The sequence below is a fragment of the Theropithecus gelada genome, chromosome 8 (genome assembly GCF_003255815.1).
Source record: "Theropithecus gelada isolate Dixy chromosome 8, Tgel_1.0, whole genome shotgun sequence".
In the NCBI taxonomy this organism is placed as follows: Eukaryota; Metazoa; Chordata; class Mammalia; order Primates; family Cercopithecidae; genus Theropithecus; species Theropithecus gelada.
In genome coordinates, this window is record NC_037676.1 from 135,147,801 (window position 1) to 135,166,647 (window position 18,847).

The 18,847-nt window shown below is 45.3% G+C and overlaps 1 protein-coding gene across 1 annotated transcript in view; it reads left to right on the forward strand.

Moving 5' to 3' along the window:
* The first annotated feature begins 5,311 nt into the window (after positions 1 to 5,311).
* The window catches only part of TG (thyroglobulin), a 275,204-nt gene continuing 261,668 nt past the window's right edge, over positions 5,312 to 18,847 (forward strand). The window contains exons 1-5 of the mRNA XM_025393976.1: positions 5,312 to 5,413; positions 6,474 to 6,582; positions 8,059 to 8,156; positions 9,695 to 9,898; positions 11,102 to 11,261. Coding sequence (XP_025249761.1) covers positions 5,347 to 5,413; positions 6,474 to 6,582; positions 8,059 to 8,156; positions 9,695 to 9,898; positions 11,102 to 11,261 — 638 coding nt within the window. The 5' untranslated portion in view covers positions 5,312 to 5,346. The remainder of the gene's footprint in view (positions 5,414 to 6,473; positions 6,583 to 8,058; positions 8,157 to 9,694; positions 9,899 to 11,101; positions 11,262 to 18,847) is intronic.

Here is an 18,847-nt window from a genome sequence, read left to right on the forward strand (position 1 = left end):
TTTCAAATTTTCAGTTTTACCTTTTTTTTTCTTTCTTGCATTCTGATAACATGAATGTTAGATCTTTTGTTATAGTTCTGTAGGTCATTGAGGTTCTTTTTATATTCTCTTCTCTGTGTTTTTCAAATTGGGTTATTTTTATTGTTCTGTCAAGTTCCTGGGTTATTTTCTCTGTTCCATTTTGTTGTGAGGCCACATATATCGAGTGTTTTGTTTTGGTTATTTTCTTTTTTAGTTCTAAAATTTCCATATGGTTATTCTTTATATCCTCTATTTCTTTACCAAGGAATTCTATTTTTTTTCACCTGCTTCGAATACATTTATAATTGCTCACTAAAGCATTTTTATGATTGTTTTAAAATCCATATCAAATAATTCTGATATCTGTGTCACCAGATGCTGGCATATATTGATAGTCTTTGCTCACTGAAGTTGAGATTTTTCCTAGTTCTTGGTACAATTAATGATTTTTGATCAAAACTTGAACAATTTGGGTGTTAAGAAACTCTGGATCTCATTTTAGAAGAACTGTTATGACATCACTGCATTGGGAAACAGGAGATGCCACTTCATTACTGCCAGGTGGGGCTGGAAGTCCAAGTTGTTACTCCATTGACACCTGGAAGCTGTTGTGCTTTTCTGTACTGCTGGGCGGGGATGGCAATTCAGTCTCTTCTCTCTGCTGATGCCACCCCGCCTGGGAGGGTCAGGGTTGCCTCGTTACTGCTCATCATGTGGCCTTTCATGGACACCACTTGGAGATGGCCTTGTTACTGCTGGACAATTATGAAAGTCCTGATTCTTCACTAGGTCTCTTCTGACACCACCTAAGTGGCAAGGGGGAGAGTGACACCTTATTACCACTGGATGAGAGCAGAAGTTCAGGCTCCCTACAAGGTCTCCACTGATACAGCAGAAAGAGGAGGCTCATTCCTGCCCAGCAGGGTAAAAGTCACAGCTCCACACTCTGCCTCCTCTGACAAACCCAGTCAGGGGGATTGGGGAACCTCCTTACAGATTGACACGGGTGGAAATCTGGGCTCCTCACTTGACCTTGGCTGGCTTGGTGGGGTTAGAGACAAATTTTCTGAGATATTTGATATAGTAAAGAGGTTGTTATCTGAAAGTTTCCTGTCTTACCAGTCTGCCACCCTTTCCTGGAACTTTGGCTCAAGAGGCTTTTCTGGGGGCTTGTTTTGTCCGTGCTCATTGGCATTTCTGAATGTCCAGCTTCTCCAACATCTCATCTGAGACACAGGAGGCCAAATAAAATCCAGGAAACTCCTACCATATATCTCGTCCCTCTGATCCTGAGGTTGATAGCCAGTCTTTCTTCTCTCTACCTTTCAGTGCCTTCTTATGTTTATTTTATATATAATATTCATGGTTTTAGCTATACTTAGTAGGAGGTATAGGGAAAAGTGTATTTTTCACTCCATCTTTCTGGGGTGAGAAACCAAGAACCAGAAATGTTTATTATTGCCATAGAAACCTAGGAGAAGAAGGGTTGTGGTTTTGTGTCCCTGGGTATGTAGGGGATGGGGAGAAGCTGTCCGTAAGTGGTAGCAGGGATCCAGCAATATAGTGGCAGGCTGGACTAAAGGAGAGATGACTGGGAAGCAATTCCCTGTGGTGCATGACAGCTGATAGATGGATGTCAGAAACAGTGGTGCCTGATGATGCATTTGAAGCCATTTCCTCCCCTATATTCCTCTTACTCTCCATCTCCCCCTAAATCTTCAGTAAGCACCTATTATATGAAGCACCTTAGTATTAAAGAATGACGGAGATGAAAGGGAAGGTTATGCAGTTGTATTTTGGGCCAAGGAGACTGGGAGAGGTGGCAGGGCCAGGGATGAAGAGTCTGCCAGAGTGATGGAGGTCTGAGCAAGGAGCAAGTTGGTGAAGAAAGATTAGGACATTGCCATGTGGAGTCGTTGTGGAAGCCTGTATGTTCTCAGAGCTCAGTGGAGAAGAGGTAAAAGCAGGGACCAGTAGCTGAGTCATTATGAGAAAGAGGTTTCAGGGTGGTGGAAGTGACACATGGGCTCGATTCTCTTGAAGCTTGATGCTTTGTTGCTTGAGTGGAGAGAAGCACCTCTGCTTTTGCGTATGGAGGGAAGCTCTTTGCATGGATTTTGAAGGCAGCCTGTGCATTTCGGAGTACTGAGTGCTCCCCCACAGGCTCCTAACGCCTTGCTGCTTCTCTAGGTGGGGTCTGATGTGGAGTCAGCTCACAGGCTTGCCATTCCTCTCTCGTAGTACTCTTCATTCCAGTGATATCCTGGCCTGCTTCATGAACCCTGAGACCAGAGGTCCTAAAGCACCAAACCCAGTGAAGCAGAGACACCTCTGGCATGGTTCTGTGGGTTGCTTCTCAGGGACGAGGCCAGCGAGAATGATTCAGCACAGAGGCCAACCTGTGCAAGCTTTATGCATGCATTTTAGGGCAATGGGAAGCATGGTGAGTGAGGTTTGTGGTAAATCTTTAACCGCATTCAATTTTTTCTAAGATTTATCTGCTTTAGAGCATGTAGAAATGGAGAAATGACCATGGACTGCACAATGCTGTGCTTATTATATTGCTGTAGAGAGAAGGATGCCGCCGGCTCTCCATAGCCTGGGGTGAACTTGGCCTATGTAATGGGGCAGCAGGGCGTCAGGCAGGTAAGTTCTTCTTCTTGTATTGCCTTTTCCAGTAAATGTCAATACACTCCCCAGCTCACCTTTGCCTAACATCTAGGTCTTAATCCAAGTTGTCCTCCCCAGGGTGAATTGATCTCCCTTCCACGACACCTCCTGAGCATCTGTTGGCTGAGTCTCCATCCCCAACAGCACATCACAAGGTGTCGATTCCATATCACAGAATGGAAACTGTGTTTTGATTCACCGGGATCCAAACACTCTTTTTGTAGAATCTACAAAGTGACATGGATGGTCATATTTTAGAGGACTATCCCTGCAGCTAGTGGGGAAACCCTGGTGAGGGGCAGTACAGCAGGCTATTCTGGCTGGCTGGTTCTGGGCTGAGGGGATGTGATGGAGGCAGGAAGAGTGAGGATGCAGAGGAGGGGAGGACCCAATAAGTAGAAATGAGCAGCAGCCTGGTAGGACCTGGAGGCTGATAAGACTTGAGGAGAGAGGCTTAGGATGGGGCTTGGATTTGCTATCACAGAGACAGCCAATGGTGTGATGTCAGGAGAAAGGTTGAGGAGTTCAGATTAGGATGTGTTGAATTTGAAATATCTGTAGGGTGTCCAGGCAGAGTGGACCTAAGCTCAAAAAAGTCTGGCTGGAGACTGAGCTAGAGAGAGATGTGGGAGCTCCAGGCACGTATGGTCCCCAGGAAGGATGGGCAGAGCACGGGTTCTCACCTGTTTTTAATCCCACACCCTGACACTTAAAATGACTGTTTTGTTTTACTTTCTCTAGTTTGTATCATGAACCCAACAATGATGACAGTAGCTGTTATGGAGTGAATTGTGTCCTCCCCGCAATTCCATATTCTGAAGTCCTAAACCCAGGACCTCAGAATGTGATTGCATTTGGAGGTAGGGTCTTTAAATAGGTAATTAAATACATAATGAGGTCACAAGGGTGGGCTCTAATCCAATATGACTGGTGTCCTTAAAGGAAATAAATATTAGGACACCAACACACACACACAGGGAAGACCAAGTGAGGACACAGGGAGGAGATGGCCATCCGCAAGCCCAGGAGAGGAGCCTTCAAAGAAACCAACACTGCTGACATCTTGATCTTGGACTTCCAGCCTTCAGAACTATGGGAAAATAAATTTCTGTTACTTAAGCCACCCAGTCTGTGATACTTTGTGATAACACCCATAGCAGACTAGTACAGTAGCTAACACTGGATACTTATTATGTGTCAAATGCTGTTTTAAGCACTTTGCATATCTTAACACATATAATATTCATAACCCTATTTGTGGAAGGTAGTACTGTCTACGGCACGGCAGCTATATCAGCCCCTTTATTTCCCCCAAGGTTTGGAGTCTCTTCCACTTTCCAGCTTGTCCTCCTGCCCTTCACTCTCCCAGGGACCATGTCCTCCAGATTCTCACAGGTCCCTCCGTCTCTCCTCAGGTGCCAGGCTCAGCAACCTGCCCCATTACCTGCCAGTTCCTGACCCTGTCTGTCACTAGCTCCTTACCCAGCTGGGCTGGTCTTCTGAATACTTGCTGTTCCCTGGCATGATGCTTTTGCAAAATAAGAAAATCAATAATAATAATAATAATAACTACTCGCGTCTAGTGAGCATGTGCTCTTCATATCTATTTATTCTCTTACAAATACCTTAACAAATGGGACATATTATTATTCTCCTTTTAACTTTGCTTTCTAGAGAAGGAGGCTTGGGCTCAGGGAGATGAGGTGAGTTTTCCCAGGTCTCACAGGAATAGGACTGAAGGAAGGAAGCCTTGTTTGCCAGGAGAAACCGAACTTACATACAGGATTTCTGTGGAATACACAGTTCCTGCTTTCTTTTTGTTGACACAGTCTGAGGTCCTAGGAAAGAGAGGAGAAGAATAGAAATATGAATATGAGTGTGTGTGTGTATTTTGCTTCCCTCACTAAAGTTTTCACAGTCTGTATTAATGAGGGCATGATTTTACCTGTTTTGTTCTCTGCCATATCCTCATTGCTAGATTAGGTGCCTGCTACTGTGGAGCTCTAAAATGTTGTTAGAGAAAGAATAGAAGAAAGAAAAGAAGGAAAGAAGGAAGAAAGAAAAGAAAGGAGGAAGGAAGGAAAGAAGGAAGGAAGAAAGAAAGGAAAGAAGGATAGAAGGGAGAAAGGAAGGAAAGAAGGAAGGAAGAAAGAAATGAAAGAAAGGAAGGAAGGAAAGAAGGAAGGAAGGAAGAAATGAAAGAAAGGAAGGAAGGAAAGAAGGAAGGAAGGAAAGAAGGAAGAAAGGAAGACAACAAAGGAAAGAAAGAGAAGGAGAAAGGGTTGGGGGTGGGGAGGAAAGAACAAAGGATTGCTTTTCCCTCACTATGGGCTTGAGCCTGTTGCCTCCAAGGATACAGAGCTTTGGTCTTTACCCATAAAGAAGGATTTTGAAGTCACCCCACCCAGTTCTGTTCCCCCACAGTTTAGACAAGATCCTCATGCTCCACTGGCCACACGAGTGCCCGCAGAAGGAGCAGGCACAGGTGGAGGGAGCTCCTTGTGACCAGCAGAGAAAACAGGATGGGGCACTGCCTCACTGAGGACCTGTGGGTGGGAAGGAAAGTGCCAACAGCAGCTCTATAAAAGCTCCCTGGCCAGGGGACCTAGGGCAAGCAGTAGTTTCTCCTCCTTCCTCCTGGGAAGGGCCAGGAAAATGGCCCTGGTCCTGGAGATCTTCAGCCTGCTGGCCTCCGTCTGCTGGGTGTCGGCCAATATCTTTGGTAAGTTGTGAGGCCATGGAGCCAGACATGGGGAGGGAGCTCCAGTGTCAGCCAGGCTCTGCCTTGGGCCTTTGAACAGATGCAATCGAATTTAATCTTCACAAATGCCCACAAGTCAGTAATTTGCTTTTTCTTTTTTTTTTTTTTTCAGATAAAGAGGCAGATCTAGAGAGAGGCAAACTGAATTACTTGAGGTCACAGAGCTAGTGATTGATGGAGCAGAGATGGGAAATGTGGTTGATCTTCCTAATTCAATTCTAGGTCACCCTCGCCCCGCCATTTTGGCAAACTTTTGGCATTGACCTTGGGTTTTTATCCCCTTAGCTATTCCAAAGTCTGTGTCATCCATAAGAGGTATTTAAGAAGCCATAGAAAAAGAAATCTACTTGTGGAGTGAAATAGCCCTAAGTTCTGTCCTTGGCTCAGCCACTAACCCGTGTGACTTGGGGCAAAGTGCCAAGCTTCTGTGTTTTTTTTTTTTTTGTTTTGTTTTTTATTTAAAAAGTAAACAAATAACACATGCCTCATGATGTGGTTGTGATTTCTGGGTAGGATCCTGTGTGTTATAAGAGTTCTCAATGGAGAATACGTCATGTATGTTATTAATTAATTTGTATTTCAATGTGTATCTGGAAGGTGCTACATCTGCAGGGCATGGCTTGATAGATTCAAGAACTTCCTTATGGTTCTCTAACTTACTCCAAATAGCCTCACGAGAATTGCGGCGGGGTGGGGGTGGGCGGGGAATGTGTAGTCCCAGCGTTGATTTTGGAATCCTTCACTTGCCAGCTACGTGACTTTGGGCACACGACTTTCACTGCCTGAGAGTTGCTGCCTCATGAGTGACAAGGATATATTGCCTGTCACCTCTTAGGGGAATGTTGCACATTGAATGAGTTAATGTCATACTGGAAAAAAGTGTGCTTAGCTGCCAAATTTTAAGATAGGCTGTCATAGGTAATGATGATAATCCTGGAAAAGCACCTGTGCTTATGAGAGCCCATCTCTCCTGGCAGCCCAGTCCACACTCTTCTCTGGTGAATCACTTTTCTTTTCCTAGAGTACCAGGTGGATGCCCAGCCCCTTCGTCCCTGTGAGCTGCAGAGGGAAAGGGCCTTTCTGAAGCAAGCAGACTACGTGCCCCAGTGCGCAGAGGACGGCAGCTTCCAGTAAGGCTTATGTCAGCAGCAGCTTATGTCAGTAAGGCTTGGACCTCTCAAGGTCCAAGATGCCATAAACAGCATCTCATGCCTTCCCCTCTCTTCCCAAGCTCTGCCCTACAACTCCTTTGTGCTTGTGAGGCTTGGTCACTGTCATTTGGAGGTGCCCGCCTTTCAGTTCCCCAAGCTGATCAACACTGGACAATCTGACCACGTGAACCCCAATCCATGCTTCATCCTCCCACTGCCCTCCCTTCTCTTCCTGACATCACTCTTTCTGTGATGGCTTGAATAAACGATGTGTGTGGGGGTGGGGCAGAGTTGAGGGGGTGTCAAATGATCTGTGCTTTGGGACCTCTCCCTCTTCCAAGTATCCTCTTGAGAAGCTGGGGTGGTGGAAGCAGAGGCTGCCTTGACTTCCCAGTCCTTAGCTGCCGCCGACCCTGCCCGGGCCAGCTCTCTAGGCTGCCTCTGGGCTTCTGGGCCACTGTCTCCTCATTGAGCTGCTCTCTGAAAGGGGTTTCTCCAGCTGCCCTAATGCAGAGTTGGGGCCTGAGACCCTCTCTGTGGTGAGTGTGGTAATAATCTAGACAATTCTTCCCTGCGGAATAGACAGGAATCCTTTGCACTGTGCAGGCAATTGAAATTTCCCTGTGCTATTCCAGTCATGTTGAATCAGGGGAACTCCATCTCTATGACTGCGTTCTGGGAAACATCTGTGAAACATCCCTCCCTGTCACTATCTTATGTACACTCTTAACGTGTACTAACCTCCCACCAGTGTACAGAGACGCTTAGATCTCTGGGAATTCTGGAACAGCAAGGAAGGAGTTAAGGAGGAAGTCTCACTTTCCCCAGCCTTATTTATGTTCCCATTCCCACGTCTCTTGTTCCAGGCTCTTGCAGTTTCAAACCTGGCTTCTCTTCAGGAGGCTTTGCATACGCTGTTCCCTTTACCTGGAATATCTTTTACTTTCTTATACCTCCGACCATCCTGCAGGTCTCAGTTCAGTCATGATTTCTGAGGAGTCAACTCTATGACCTGGCCTGATCCCACCCATGTGCTTCCCACTATACCCTGCCGGCCCCTGACCCCACTAACATCCCACCCCCAAGTCCCCACTCCCTATCCATACAGTGTGGGCACTGCCTTTACCCTCTGCAGCCTCATAATGACTGAGGACACTTGGTGGATGTGGCTGAAGCCCTGCACTCCAGGGTGGATCACTTGCTTCGGGGCTGGCAGGCTGGATACGTGGTGAATGAATGGCTGGGGCAGGAGCCAGAGCAGGTGTTAGCCAGGCAGGAAAAGTGGGGCTTTTCCATTCCCAGGTCAGCCACCCTTCTCCACTCCACTCTCTCCCTAATTTATACGAACCAAAACTTGGAAGAATTGAAACAAAGAAGAAAAGTAGCCTCGGTGGGAGCCGGCGTGTGGCTTTGGGGGCCCATCCCAGAGTCACCTGGTCTGTGTCTCCTCCTCAGGCCTGTCCAGTGCCAGAACGACGGCCGCTCCTGCTGGTGTGTGGGTGCCGATGGCAGCGAAGTGCTGGGCAGCAGGCAGCCAGGCCGGCCTGTGGCTTGTAAGTGGGAATGGGGGACGTCCCTTGGAGGGAACCTGCTAGGACAACTCACTTCCAGGAACGAGCACTGGGTTTGGGTGGGTGGCTGAGCAGGTCCTCCCTCTGGGCTGCTGGCTTCTCCTCTGTGAATAAGAATCGTTCCTTGCAAGCCGTGGAAGGCCCTCTTTCCTGCAGGGCCACTGTGAAAGGCCAGTCATTTGTTCAACAAATATCTACCCAGTTCCTCCCATGAGCCAGGCACCGTGCCTGGTGCTGAGAAGACAATGGTGAACAGATATCAACGTCTCCTGAAATCAGAAAGTCACCAGAAAAATACCAAGTGCCTTCTCACCCGTAGTGTGAGGTGTTTCTAAAATTTAAGACTTGGGTCCAAGCTATCCAGTTAAAGTAATTATTGTAGTGAGTAATCAAAGAAACACAGTCCCCATTTAAAGCATGTCATAACCCTAAAACAACAGTTAACTTAAGGCAACCACCTCAAAATGAGGAAATTGAACCTAAAACCAAAACTGTCCTTTGATGGATTAAAAGCTCTGTTTGGGGCACTGGTTTTATGCATCTAGTGTGGCTGTCATGGGAGCATGCTGACCCCATACTCTCCTGCTGTGTGAGCTTGGCTGAGTCAGGCATCCTCACTGAGCTATGGGTCCTCATCTGTAACATAAATATAGCATCTGCCTTGTATGATGTTGTGAGGATTTAGAACACGTGTAAACACTGGGCACATAGTAGGTATTCAATAGGGGGCGATCGTTGCTAATGTCTCAGTCCATTTGTGTTGCTATAAAGAAATGCCTAAGGCTAATTTATAAAGAAAAGAGGTGTGTTTGGCTCACAGCTCTGCAGGCTGTGCAGAAGCATGCCACTAGCTTCTGCTGCTGGTGAGGACCTCAGGCTGCTTCCACTCATGGTGGAAGGGGAAGAGGAACCATCTGTGCAGAGATCATGTGATGAGAGAAAGCTAGAGAGACAGAGGGTGGAGGTGCCAGGCTCTTTTTAACATTCAGCTCTTATGGACACTAATAGAGCTGGAACTCACTCACTCCGAGGGAAGGCATTCATCTATTCATAAGGGATCCACCTCCAGGACTCAAACACCTACTACATTGGGGATCAGATTTCAACATGAGATTTGGAGGGGACAAATGCTGAAACCATAGCAGTTAATGTCGCTAACCTTCACTCAGAGTGGTGAAGCAGCTTCCCCAGGGTTACACAGCGAGCCCGGGGAGAAAACTGGACTCAGAAAAGCTCTGCAAATACGAGGCCTGCACTCGATCCCATCTCCCCTCCACAGTACTGTGCTCTGGGATACCTGACTGATTGATGTAGCACCAGCGAGATCTACCCTTCCCTAACTCAGTCCGCAGGATACTAGCTAGGCCTGTTCTGTGGCTGCCACCCCATCACTGAGTGTCCTTGAGTGTGTCATTACCCTCTCAGCTGTGTCGCTCTGGGGAGGAAGCATGAGTTTCCCTGGGCTCAGTCCCTGGAAATTTCCCCACAGTTCTATCTAACACTGCTCCTTGTACCCACAGGTCTGTCATTTTGTCAGCTACAGAAACAGCAGATCTTGCTGAGTGGCTACATTAACAGCACAGACACCTCCTACCTCCCTCAGTGTCAGGATTCAGGGGACTACACGCCTGTCCAGTGTGACGTGCAGCAGGTCCAGTGCTGGTGTGTGGATGCAGAGGGGATGGAGGTGTACGGGACCCGCCAGCTGGGGAGGCCAAAGCGATGTGAGTTTCACTGAGCGCCTGCACCCCTAGAGCTGGGAAGGGGCTGAAGCTTTCCTCACTGCCATCCGAAGCGTTTAGGGTTTCCTGCCGAAATGGGCAGAGAACCAGGTCCACAGTAGGGAAAATAAAAGCTTCAAAGGGAAGGTTTTATTATTCTCATATTTCCATATGGTAGACAAGCCATATTTGCTGGCTGATCATTAGAAACATGAGCAGGATTTCATTGAACGTTGTGAGTCTCCTGTTGCAGACCCAAGTCACTGCGTGGGTCTCTAACTGTCACGTGTATAGTGCAAGCACAGCCATGTGCTGCATATGGGTGTTTTGGTCACCAATGGACCACATACATGACAGTGGTCCCATAAGATTATAATAGAGCTGAAAAATTCCTATTGCCTAGTGATGTAATGATGATATTGACCCCGAGCAGGCTTAGGCTAATGTGTGTGTGTATCTGTTCGTTTTTAACAAAAAAAGTTTAAAAGTAAAACAAAAATTTAAAATGGGGAAAAGTTTATAGAAGAAGGATATGAGGAAAGAAAATATTTTTGTACAGCTGTACCATGTGTTCCTGTTTTAAGCTAAGTGTTTTAAAGGTGTCAAAAGTTTTAAAAAATTAAAAAATTTATAAAGTAAAAATGTTGCAGTACGCTAAGGTTAACTTATTATTGAAGAGAGAGAAAAATTATGAACTTAGTGGAGCCTGAGTGCGCAGGGTTGATAAAGTCTGCAATAGTGAACAGGAATGTCCTCGGCTTTCACATTCACTCACTGACTCACCCAGAGCAACTGCCAGCCCTGCAAGCTCCGTTCATGCTAAGTACCCCATACAAGTGTACTATTCTTTATCTTTTATACTGTATTTGTACTGTACCGTTTCTATGCTTAGGGATGTCTAGATACACAAATACCATTGTCTTACAATTGCCTACAGTATTCATTACAATAACATGCTGTACAGGTTTGTAGCCTGGGAGCACTAGGCTAGACCGTACAGCCCAGGTGTGCCGTAGGCAAGTCATCCAGGTCTGCAGAAGTACACTCTATGATGTTTACACAACGATGAAACTGCCGAACGATGCATTTCTCAGAGCTCGTCCCCACTGCTAAGGGACACATGACTGTATATGCTGCTCAACTGCAGAAACGTGTCTACTCATACATAAGAATTTTTTTTTTTTTTTTTTTCATGAAAATGTTTAGGTCCAAGGAGCTGTGAAATAAGAAATCGTCGTCTTCTCCACGGGGTGGGAGACAAGTCACCACCCCAGTGTTCAGCAGAGGGAGAGTTTATGCCTGTCCAGTGCAAATTTGTCAACACCACAGACATGATGATTTTTGATCTGGTCCACAGCTACAACAGGTAAGGGGAGCCAGGGTGTGCCTGTCACTGGGCCATCACCTGCTGAAGCCCACACTCACCTTGAGCTGGGGGCCTCCATGTGTCATACGTGCAGCATGATAAGGAATTAAGAGCCACCTCATTCTCATGAGCCGTGCTGGGCATGTAAAGTGCCACGGCATTTTTTAACAAGGCAAACTGGCAATCGGTATTTAATGAAAAATAGATGTGGCCTCTGGCCAATGAAATGTAAAACATCAGAATGTGAAGACATATGGGCTAGGTGCCTACTGCATCATTTTTCATTGTAGCAGGAAACTGGGAATAAAGTGATCATCAAAAGGTGGCTGGCTGCATAAATGTGAATCTGCCATAACTATTTATGTAGCCATTAAAAAGACTGCATTAGAGCTGCTAGAACATTTGACCTGGAGAGGAGGCCACAGTATATTGTGATAATACAATACAAGATACAAAGCACAGAAAATATAATATGCTTTAATTTTTAAAGAACAAATAAGCAAAAAGATTCTTTATACATGCTTATATGACTATATTACTATGCAGGTCTCTGCACAAGACTATGTGAGCACAGAGTATAAGAGGAAGGAGCATACAGTACGTGGTCATCCCGGGCTGCTTTAGGGCCAGGGCTGCTCTGCAGAAGAAAGAGTAGGCAGAAGGCCGGGTGCAGTGGCTCACATCTGTAATCCCAGAACTTTGGGAGGCCGAGGTGGTCAGATCATGAGGTCAGGGGTTCGAGACCAGCCTGGCCAATATGGTGGTACACCGTCTTTACTAAAACGAATGCAAAAACTAGCCAGATGTGGTGGCATGCACCTGTAGTCCCAGCTACTCCGGAGGCTGAGGCAGGAGAATCACTTGAACCCGGGAGGCAGAGGTTGCAGTGAGTCGAGATTGTGCCACTGCACTCTAGCCTAGGTGACAGAATAAGACTCTGTCTCAAAAGAAAAAAATAAAATAAAATAAAACATAAGTAAATAGAGAGGAGGCAGAAGGGGGATCTGCAGAAAAGGAAAAAAGGCAACATTCCCAAAAGCATGGATATCATTATATTTGTGAATTTTTGTAAACTGTGTGTATATGTGCACTTATGAATAACTTTAAAAATGTAAATAATGATATAAACAGATAAAGGAATTATAGATCTTGATCCAAATAGCCAGGGTAGCTTCTGGTCATCCACGGTGGCCACTTGTTTATGTAAAGGGTTCATGCAGACTTCAGATGTAACTGAACCATTTGGATTAAAAAGAAAAATGAATACTAGTCTGCAAAGACTGATATGAATTCTCTTGGAGAACTTGAGCCTCTCTGTGGCTGGCTTCCAAAACAACCAGTTTCTTTCCCTGTGTGAGGGAGGAAATTCTCATGGGCTGTGCCAGGAGGAATCTCAGACTAGCAGCCTGTGTGCCGAACTGTCCCTTAGGCAGACGTTGTTGGAACTGCATCATATCTTAAAAACTGGAAACTTTTATTAGGTTATACCGCATGAAATTTCCATTTTTGTAGGTTAAAAAGTAGTTGAACATGAGCAGTTTCATATGTTCAACCTAAAACACACAATTCTGAATTCCTGATTTTAAAGAACAAGGGCGGGAAGCTGCACACACGCACTCACTGGTGGCATCAAGACACTGGCTTTGCTGCTCCTTTTACACCAAGGACTCGCCCTTCTGTGCTCCAGGTCCCTCCGTGCTCTGTTGCCACACACCTGCCTACTTCATCCATTTATATGACCTGCCTGGTCCTGCCTTCTGCCTGGTCCTGTCTTCTGCCTTTGCCACTGCTTAGCACAGTGACCTGGCCGCTTACTCTCTCAGAGCCTCAGTGTTCCCTTCCATCAAATGGAGGACAATGCCCTGCTCATTACATCATAGTGAAGATTCGATGAGGCCTCACCTATGAAACCATGGGTGCGAATTTACAAAGTTGTAAATTACTATACTTCCGTAGGGAATTCTCATGCATCAGCCAGCTTCAGCAAACGTAGGTTAGATTTTTTCCCTCCAGACCTGGCCTGCCTGCGAGCACATATAAATCTCAGCCAGTTTTACTGAATGCTCATTGCTGCAAACCAACGTATTCTCAGTTCAAGATCACCTGACTGCTTACTATATATAGGGAATTTTATATCCTTTAACCTACCTTAATACTTACAGAAATAATTAGATAATTATTGTCCCTACTATAAAAATGATTACTGAAACACAGAGGTAAAGGAACTCATGCTAATAAGCTTAGGTGCTAGAACTGTCTGGCTCCTTTTAGTAACCCACATAATATAACTCATCTCTGTTCCCCCAGTGCATGGCATACAGCCTTGCATGCAGCAGGTCTGGAATCTGTGCTTAAGGAACTGGTGAATGATCCGAGGGTGGGTGCCACATTGAGGTTGAGGTACAATTCACAGCTATTTCCACAAGAGGGCAGTCGAGTTAAATGCAAAAGTTCAGAACTACGCATCCTTTGTTTAAAAGAAACACAAAAATTTACTCCTGAAATGGGATCCTTTTCATTTTGTAAGCAAGCATGTCTCTGAGCAAATTCTGGTATTGAAAGGTCATGGGAAGGGTTGAGTGGTTGGTTACTGGAAGCCCAGCTGTAATCAGGGATTTTCCGACACTTAAGTAGACCTGGGCAGTCGCTGGCCCAGTGACTCCTCTGGGCACAGTGGAAGGAGCCTTGGAGGCCATATAGAGGGCCTAAGCTTAGCAACTCAGGTTTCCAGGTAAAATACGAGACGGCAAGTTATGTTTGAATTTCAGACAGCAAAGAGTAATTTTTTTTTTTCAATGTAAGTATGTTTCAATATTGCAGCAAGCATTTGAAGCCTGGGGTTGGGGAAGGGTATATCATAATCACCATCAGACTTGGATTTCTGAAAGAATGGAATGGTGAGGGGAGAGCAGAGTGTGTGCAAGGAGGCAACCCTCCGAGTTTGGAGGCTGCTGCACTAGTCCAGGCAAGAAACAATGTTGACATGGAGCAAGCGTCGGAGAGGACGGCCAAGAGATGGGGTGAGACTGGAGGAATATTTACCAGATGGAACCCACAGAATTTGATGAAGGAATTGATATGGAGGTGACGGTCGGGGGGAGTAAAGAATGACTCCTAAGTCTGGTTTCTGGATGGATTCTTGAGGATAAATTTGAAAAGGAAAAGCCACAAGCTTTGTTTTGGAATATTGAATCTAAGGGGACTTTTGGGGAAAATTCAAATGGAGAAGTGACAGAAGGCAATTACTTCCCTGGGGCTACCAGAAGGCTGGAATCCTGTGGGCAGCTCATTCACTGACCTGTTGCTGTGAGTTATTTTTGTGCCAGGTGATGGTTTGCACTTGAATTTGGCAATGGTGTTTGCCCATCTGAAGTAGGTCCTTTTGCCCTTCAAGAAGGCCACTGCTTACAATATCTGTTTGGCTGGAAAATTTTAAGGAACCATGTTGTAATGGGGAGCAAGCTTCACTGGTCCTTCTGACTCATGCCCCATCTTTCATATTGCGCTAGCCCAACCATTAACTGTGGACACACATTCTGACCAAGCAGATTATAAGTAAAGGTCTTAAGAGCCTTCAAGCATGGCTAATGCCATTATCAAAGCCTTAATGATCTGAGTTAATTGACTTCTTTATTAACCCTTGTCCTTAATGACTAAACACACTCAAACTTCTTAGCAACCAGTCTAACTTCAAATGCCTTAGCCACCCATACTACCCAGATTGCCCAGTGGGAAGAAGGACCAGATGTGTCTTAATATATGGTAAAGGGGCATTGTAACCAGAACGTGGAAGGTACTGTATGGAGAAATCCTCACTGTGGAACCACCAGATCACCCTCACTACAGACACCTGCGGTGGTTGGCTATGCATCAGGTGCTCTGCTAGGCTATGGCCCCCGCTTATTTTATTTTATTTATTTATTTATCTTTTTGAGACAGAGTCTCACTTTGTCACCCAGGCTGGATTGTAGTGGTTTTTAGTAGAGATGGGGTTCACTATGTTGGTCAGGCTGGTCTTGAACTCCTGACCTCAAGTGATCCACCCATCTCGCCTCCCAAAGTGCTGGGATTACAGGTGTGAACCACCGCACCCGGTATGGCCTCTTCTTTTAAGGAGCACCCTCCCTAGTGCAGGAGAGAATGAAATGCATGGCTCATTTGTGAGTCAGTGTGTTTTAGATTTCTAAATAACTGCCTGTGGGAGACGTTAGAGAATCTGACTGAGCCCGGAGGCAGGAATCGTACTCTGAAAATGAACAAGACCAGATGCCCAGTGGAGACCAGAATTTCGCATTCCTCTGAGCCTTGGTTGTAATTTCTCCGTCTAGGCTGGCCATAATCTGAGCATAAACTCAGAAATGCCACCCCTTGCCTCTCCGCTAGCATTTGCTTTCTTGAGGATTCTTCTATGGCTACCTGAGATTTTGCTTTTTATTCAACAAAAGGCAAACGTCCTTTTCCACCAGATTGTGGGCACAGAGAAAATTCGGAAGATCCTGAGCTTGAACTCGTTGGTGACTGCAGGGCAGGGCTCCTGAAAGACTGTGCTTTGTTGGAGTGGTAGTCCAAAATATATGTTACTTTTTAATTTTTAAAAATTGTGTAGATTTTATCTTCCTCCTTTCTTCTGATATGCCCAAAACAGGATAAAAATGGAAATTAGAGGGAATCATGAGGAAGACAAAATAAAAGTAGAAAATCAGAATAAGGCAAGGCAAAGATTGGCCCACATCACTCATTCTACAAAGTCATAACAAACGTGAGGGGCTGCATATTTGACTCTGAGCTCCCTGTAACCAAAGAAAAGAAAAAATAGCCTAAGTTACTTGGTTTCTACCAGATAAAAATAAGAGTTTCTCAGGGATCACAATGTTTTCTTCTATTGATGATGGAGGGAACTTGGTTCCTCAGATCCTCAGGTCCTCATGAAGGGGAGAACACCGTATGCCACAGGGGACCATCGGACTTGACAGTGTCCTGCTGCTGAAGGACCAGTGGTTTCCAAAGGCCAGTGCCTATAAAAAGCACCTTCAGGGCCAGCGTGTCTGGCTCACGCATGTAATCCCAGCACTTTGGGAGGCCAGGGTGGGCAGATCACGAGGTCAGGAGATCAACACTATCCGGCTAACATGGTGAAACCCTGTCTCTACCAAAAATATAAAAAATTAGCTGGGTATGGTGGCGGGTGCCTGTAGTCCCAGCTACTTGGGAGGCTGAGGCAGGAGAATCGCTTGAACCCGGGAGGCAGAGGTTGCAGTGAGCTGAGATCACGCCACTGCACTCCAGCCTGGCGACAGAGCCAGACTCTGTCTCAAAAAAAAAAAGCATCTTCAGGTGCTGTATTTCAGAGACTGCGAATCTTGGGTCCTGGCGTTCTCTACCAGACTTGTACCTCCCTCGCTGACTACCAATATCTCTATTTTCCTTGCTGCCCACACCTGTGGTTCTGTCTCCCACCTTGAAGTTGGAGGCATGTAAATGACCCTTCTAGATATGTTCTTCCCTCCTCTGTTGTCTCCTGGTCAAATCACCATTCATGGCTTTAGAATCCCACTCAAACTCACCTCCTTTGGGGGCATTCTTTGGTCCAGCTATCCCAAGGCTAACGATGGAACCAGACTGTCCAGCTTTCATCTGGGCTTTGGGTTCGGTCTCAGTAGTTTGACTTCTTTTGGTTGATGTGGGGCAGGAGATCTAATAAGGAGGAGGCTAAAAGTATGACAGAGTCCCTGTTCCCTGATGACAGTAAATCACTAATGACAGTAGCAGAATAATAGTTAAAAATTCTTCATGGTGCTAATTATTATTTTGGAGAAGGAGTCCAAAATGCATAGATGATGATATCATTTCAGAAATTAGCCACAGAATCAAATTGTATCAAATGAAATTGTGGGCACACAGGAAATTGGGAAGATTCAGAACTTGAAGTCACTGGTGATTGCAGGACAGGGCCCCCAAAGGACTATGCTCTATTGGAGAGGTAGTCTTTGGCCACCTGCTGTCGTTGGAAGGCCATTGGAAATGGACTTGGGATTCTGGTCCCTGGTGTTGGCTGGATGATCTTGACCCAGTCACATCATCATGCAGAATCCCAGTTTTCTCATTTGGGAAATGGAGATTTTTAAAGGGTTGTGAGAATTAAATGAGACAAATATGGAGAGTGTTCGTTCTGATTGTTCATACATATAACCTGTGATTATTTTATGAATAGTAATTAATAGCAACAATCATATTAGCTCTTCTCACTACATACAGAATTAGCAAGAAGGGATTAAAGATGGCAGCACAGGATGTCTGTCCTAGAGGTCAGCAAAGAACAGTCCTAGAGAGTGCAGATGGCAGTAGCGGGCCTTAGGGTGGTCTTACAGGGAGGGTGGGAGGACCCTCTCCAGAGCCGAAGACAGGGTGATCTCCAATATGTGAGAACAGGAATATCAAGAGTGAGGTCCATGAAAAAAACACTGGTAGGTCCAGGTACTGGGCAGTTTATAAGACCAGAAACCCCAAGAGAGGGGCTCTGACCATAAAGTCGTAGGATGAAGATGGCTCAAAGACCCTGGAGGTCATGTCTGCCATGAACCAGGACGTTGAGGTGGGTCTCTGGGTTGAATTAGCCAAGCATGGAACTAGAGTGATTTAAACCTGGGCCTCACACTGGAATGTGTTTCAGAACCCACCTCGGGACAGCACTTGTGTCATCATCTATGAGATGCCAGGAAGAGCGAGGTGCTGGGCATATGGAGCAGTGTCAGACAAGAGTCACATGCCTTGCAGGGTAGGGTGTAGGACAAAAGCCAGGTGCAGCCAAAAACACTGAATAATACCACTGGCAGAGATAGGCAGCATGTAGTGGGTAAGAGCGGGATTTAAACCTCAGTTTCCACTGCTAGTTCAAGACAGTGGCCCATACACCTCATCTTCTTAATCTTTAAAAGGGGGACTAAAATGTGCCACCTTCCTTTTAGGAATGTTAGGTGGATTAAATGAATCAATGTGTATTAAAACATTTTGTAGGTAGTCTTTTACAAAGTTGTGCTCAATAAATGGAAGCTGTTATTATACTGTTATTAGTACGTTTAAAATTGAATTATCCTAGGCTCTAAAGAACGAACTTTTATTATATACCCCCTACCTCCCTATCAGTGGCAACTAAGCAAAGTGAGTTTTTAATTTTTATTATGCAACACACTTACTGTAACATTCTGTTTAACACGCATACACAGAATAATAGATTAATAGCATGGAAAAAAACTCATCCATAATCCTATGGTGCATTTATAGCTTTTGTTTTGCATATCCATTTCCATTCAAATTAAGTAATAGTTATTAACTTGAATGGAAATTCAAACTCAGGCTCTGATCAATTACTACACCATACATTGCTTTCCAATACTGGTTCAGTTGTACAGTTGTAATTGCAATACATGTATATGGCATTTTATAATCTAACCTTTTTACATAATGTTATACACACTTCCTTTTGGCTAGAGTTTATAAGCATTGTCCTCAATCATAGCATTTTATTACATTTAGGGCATTTACTATAATTTACTTCTTAATTTTCTACTATTGGACATTCAGATTCT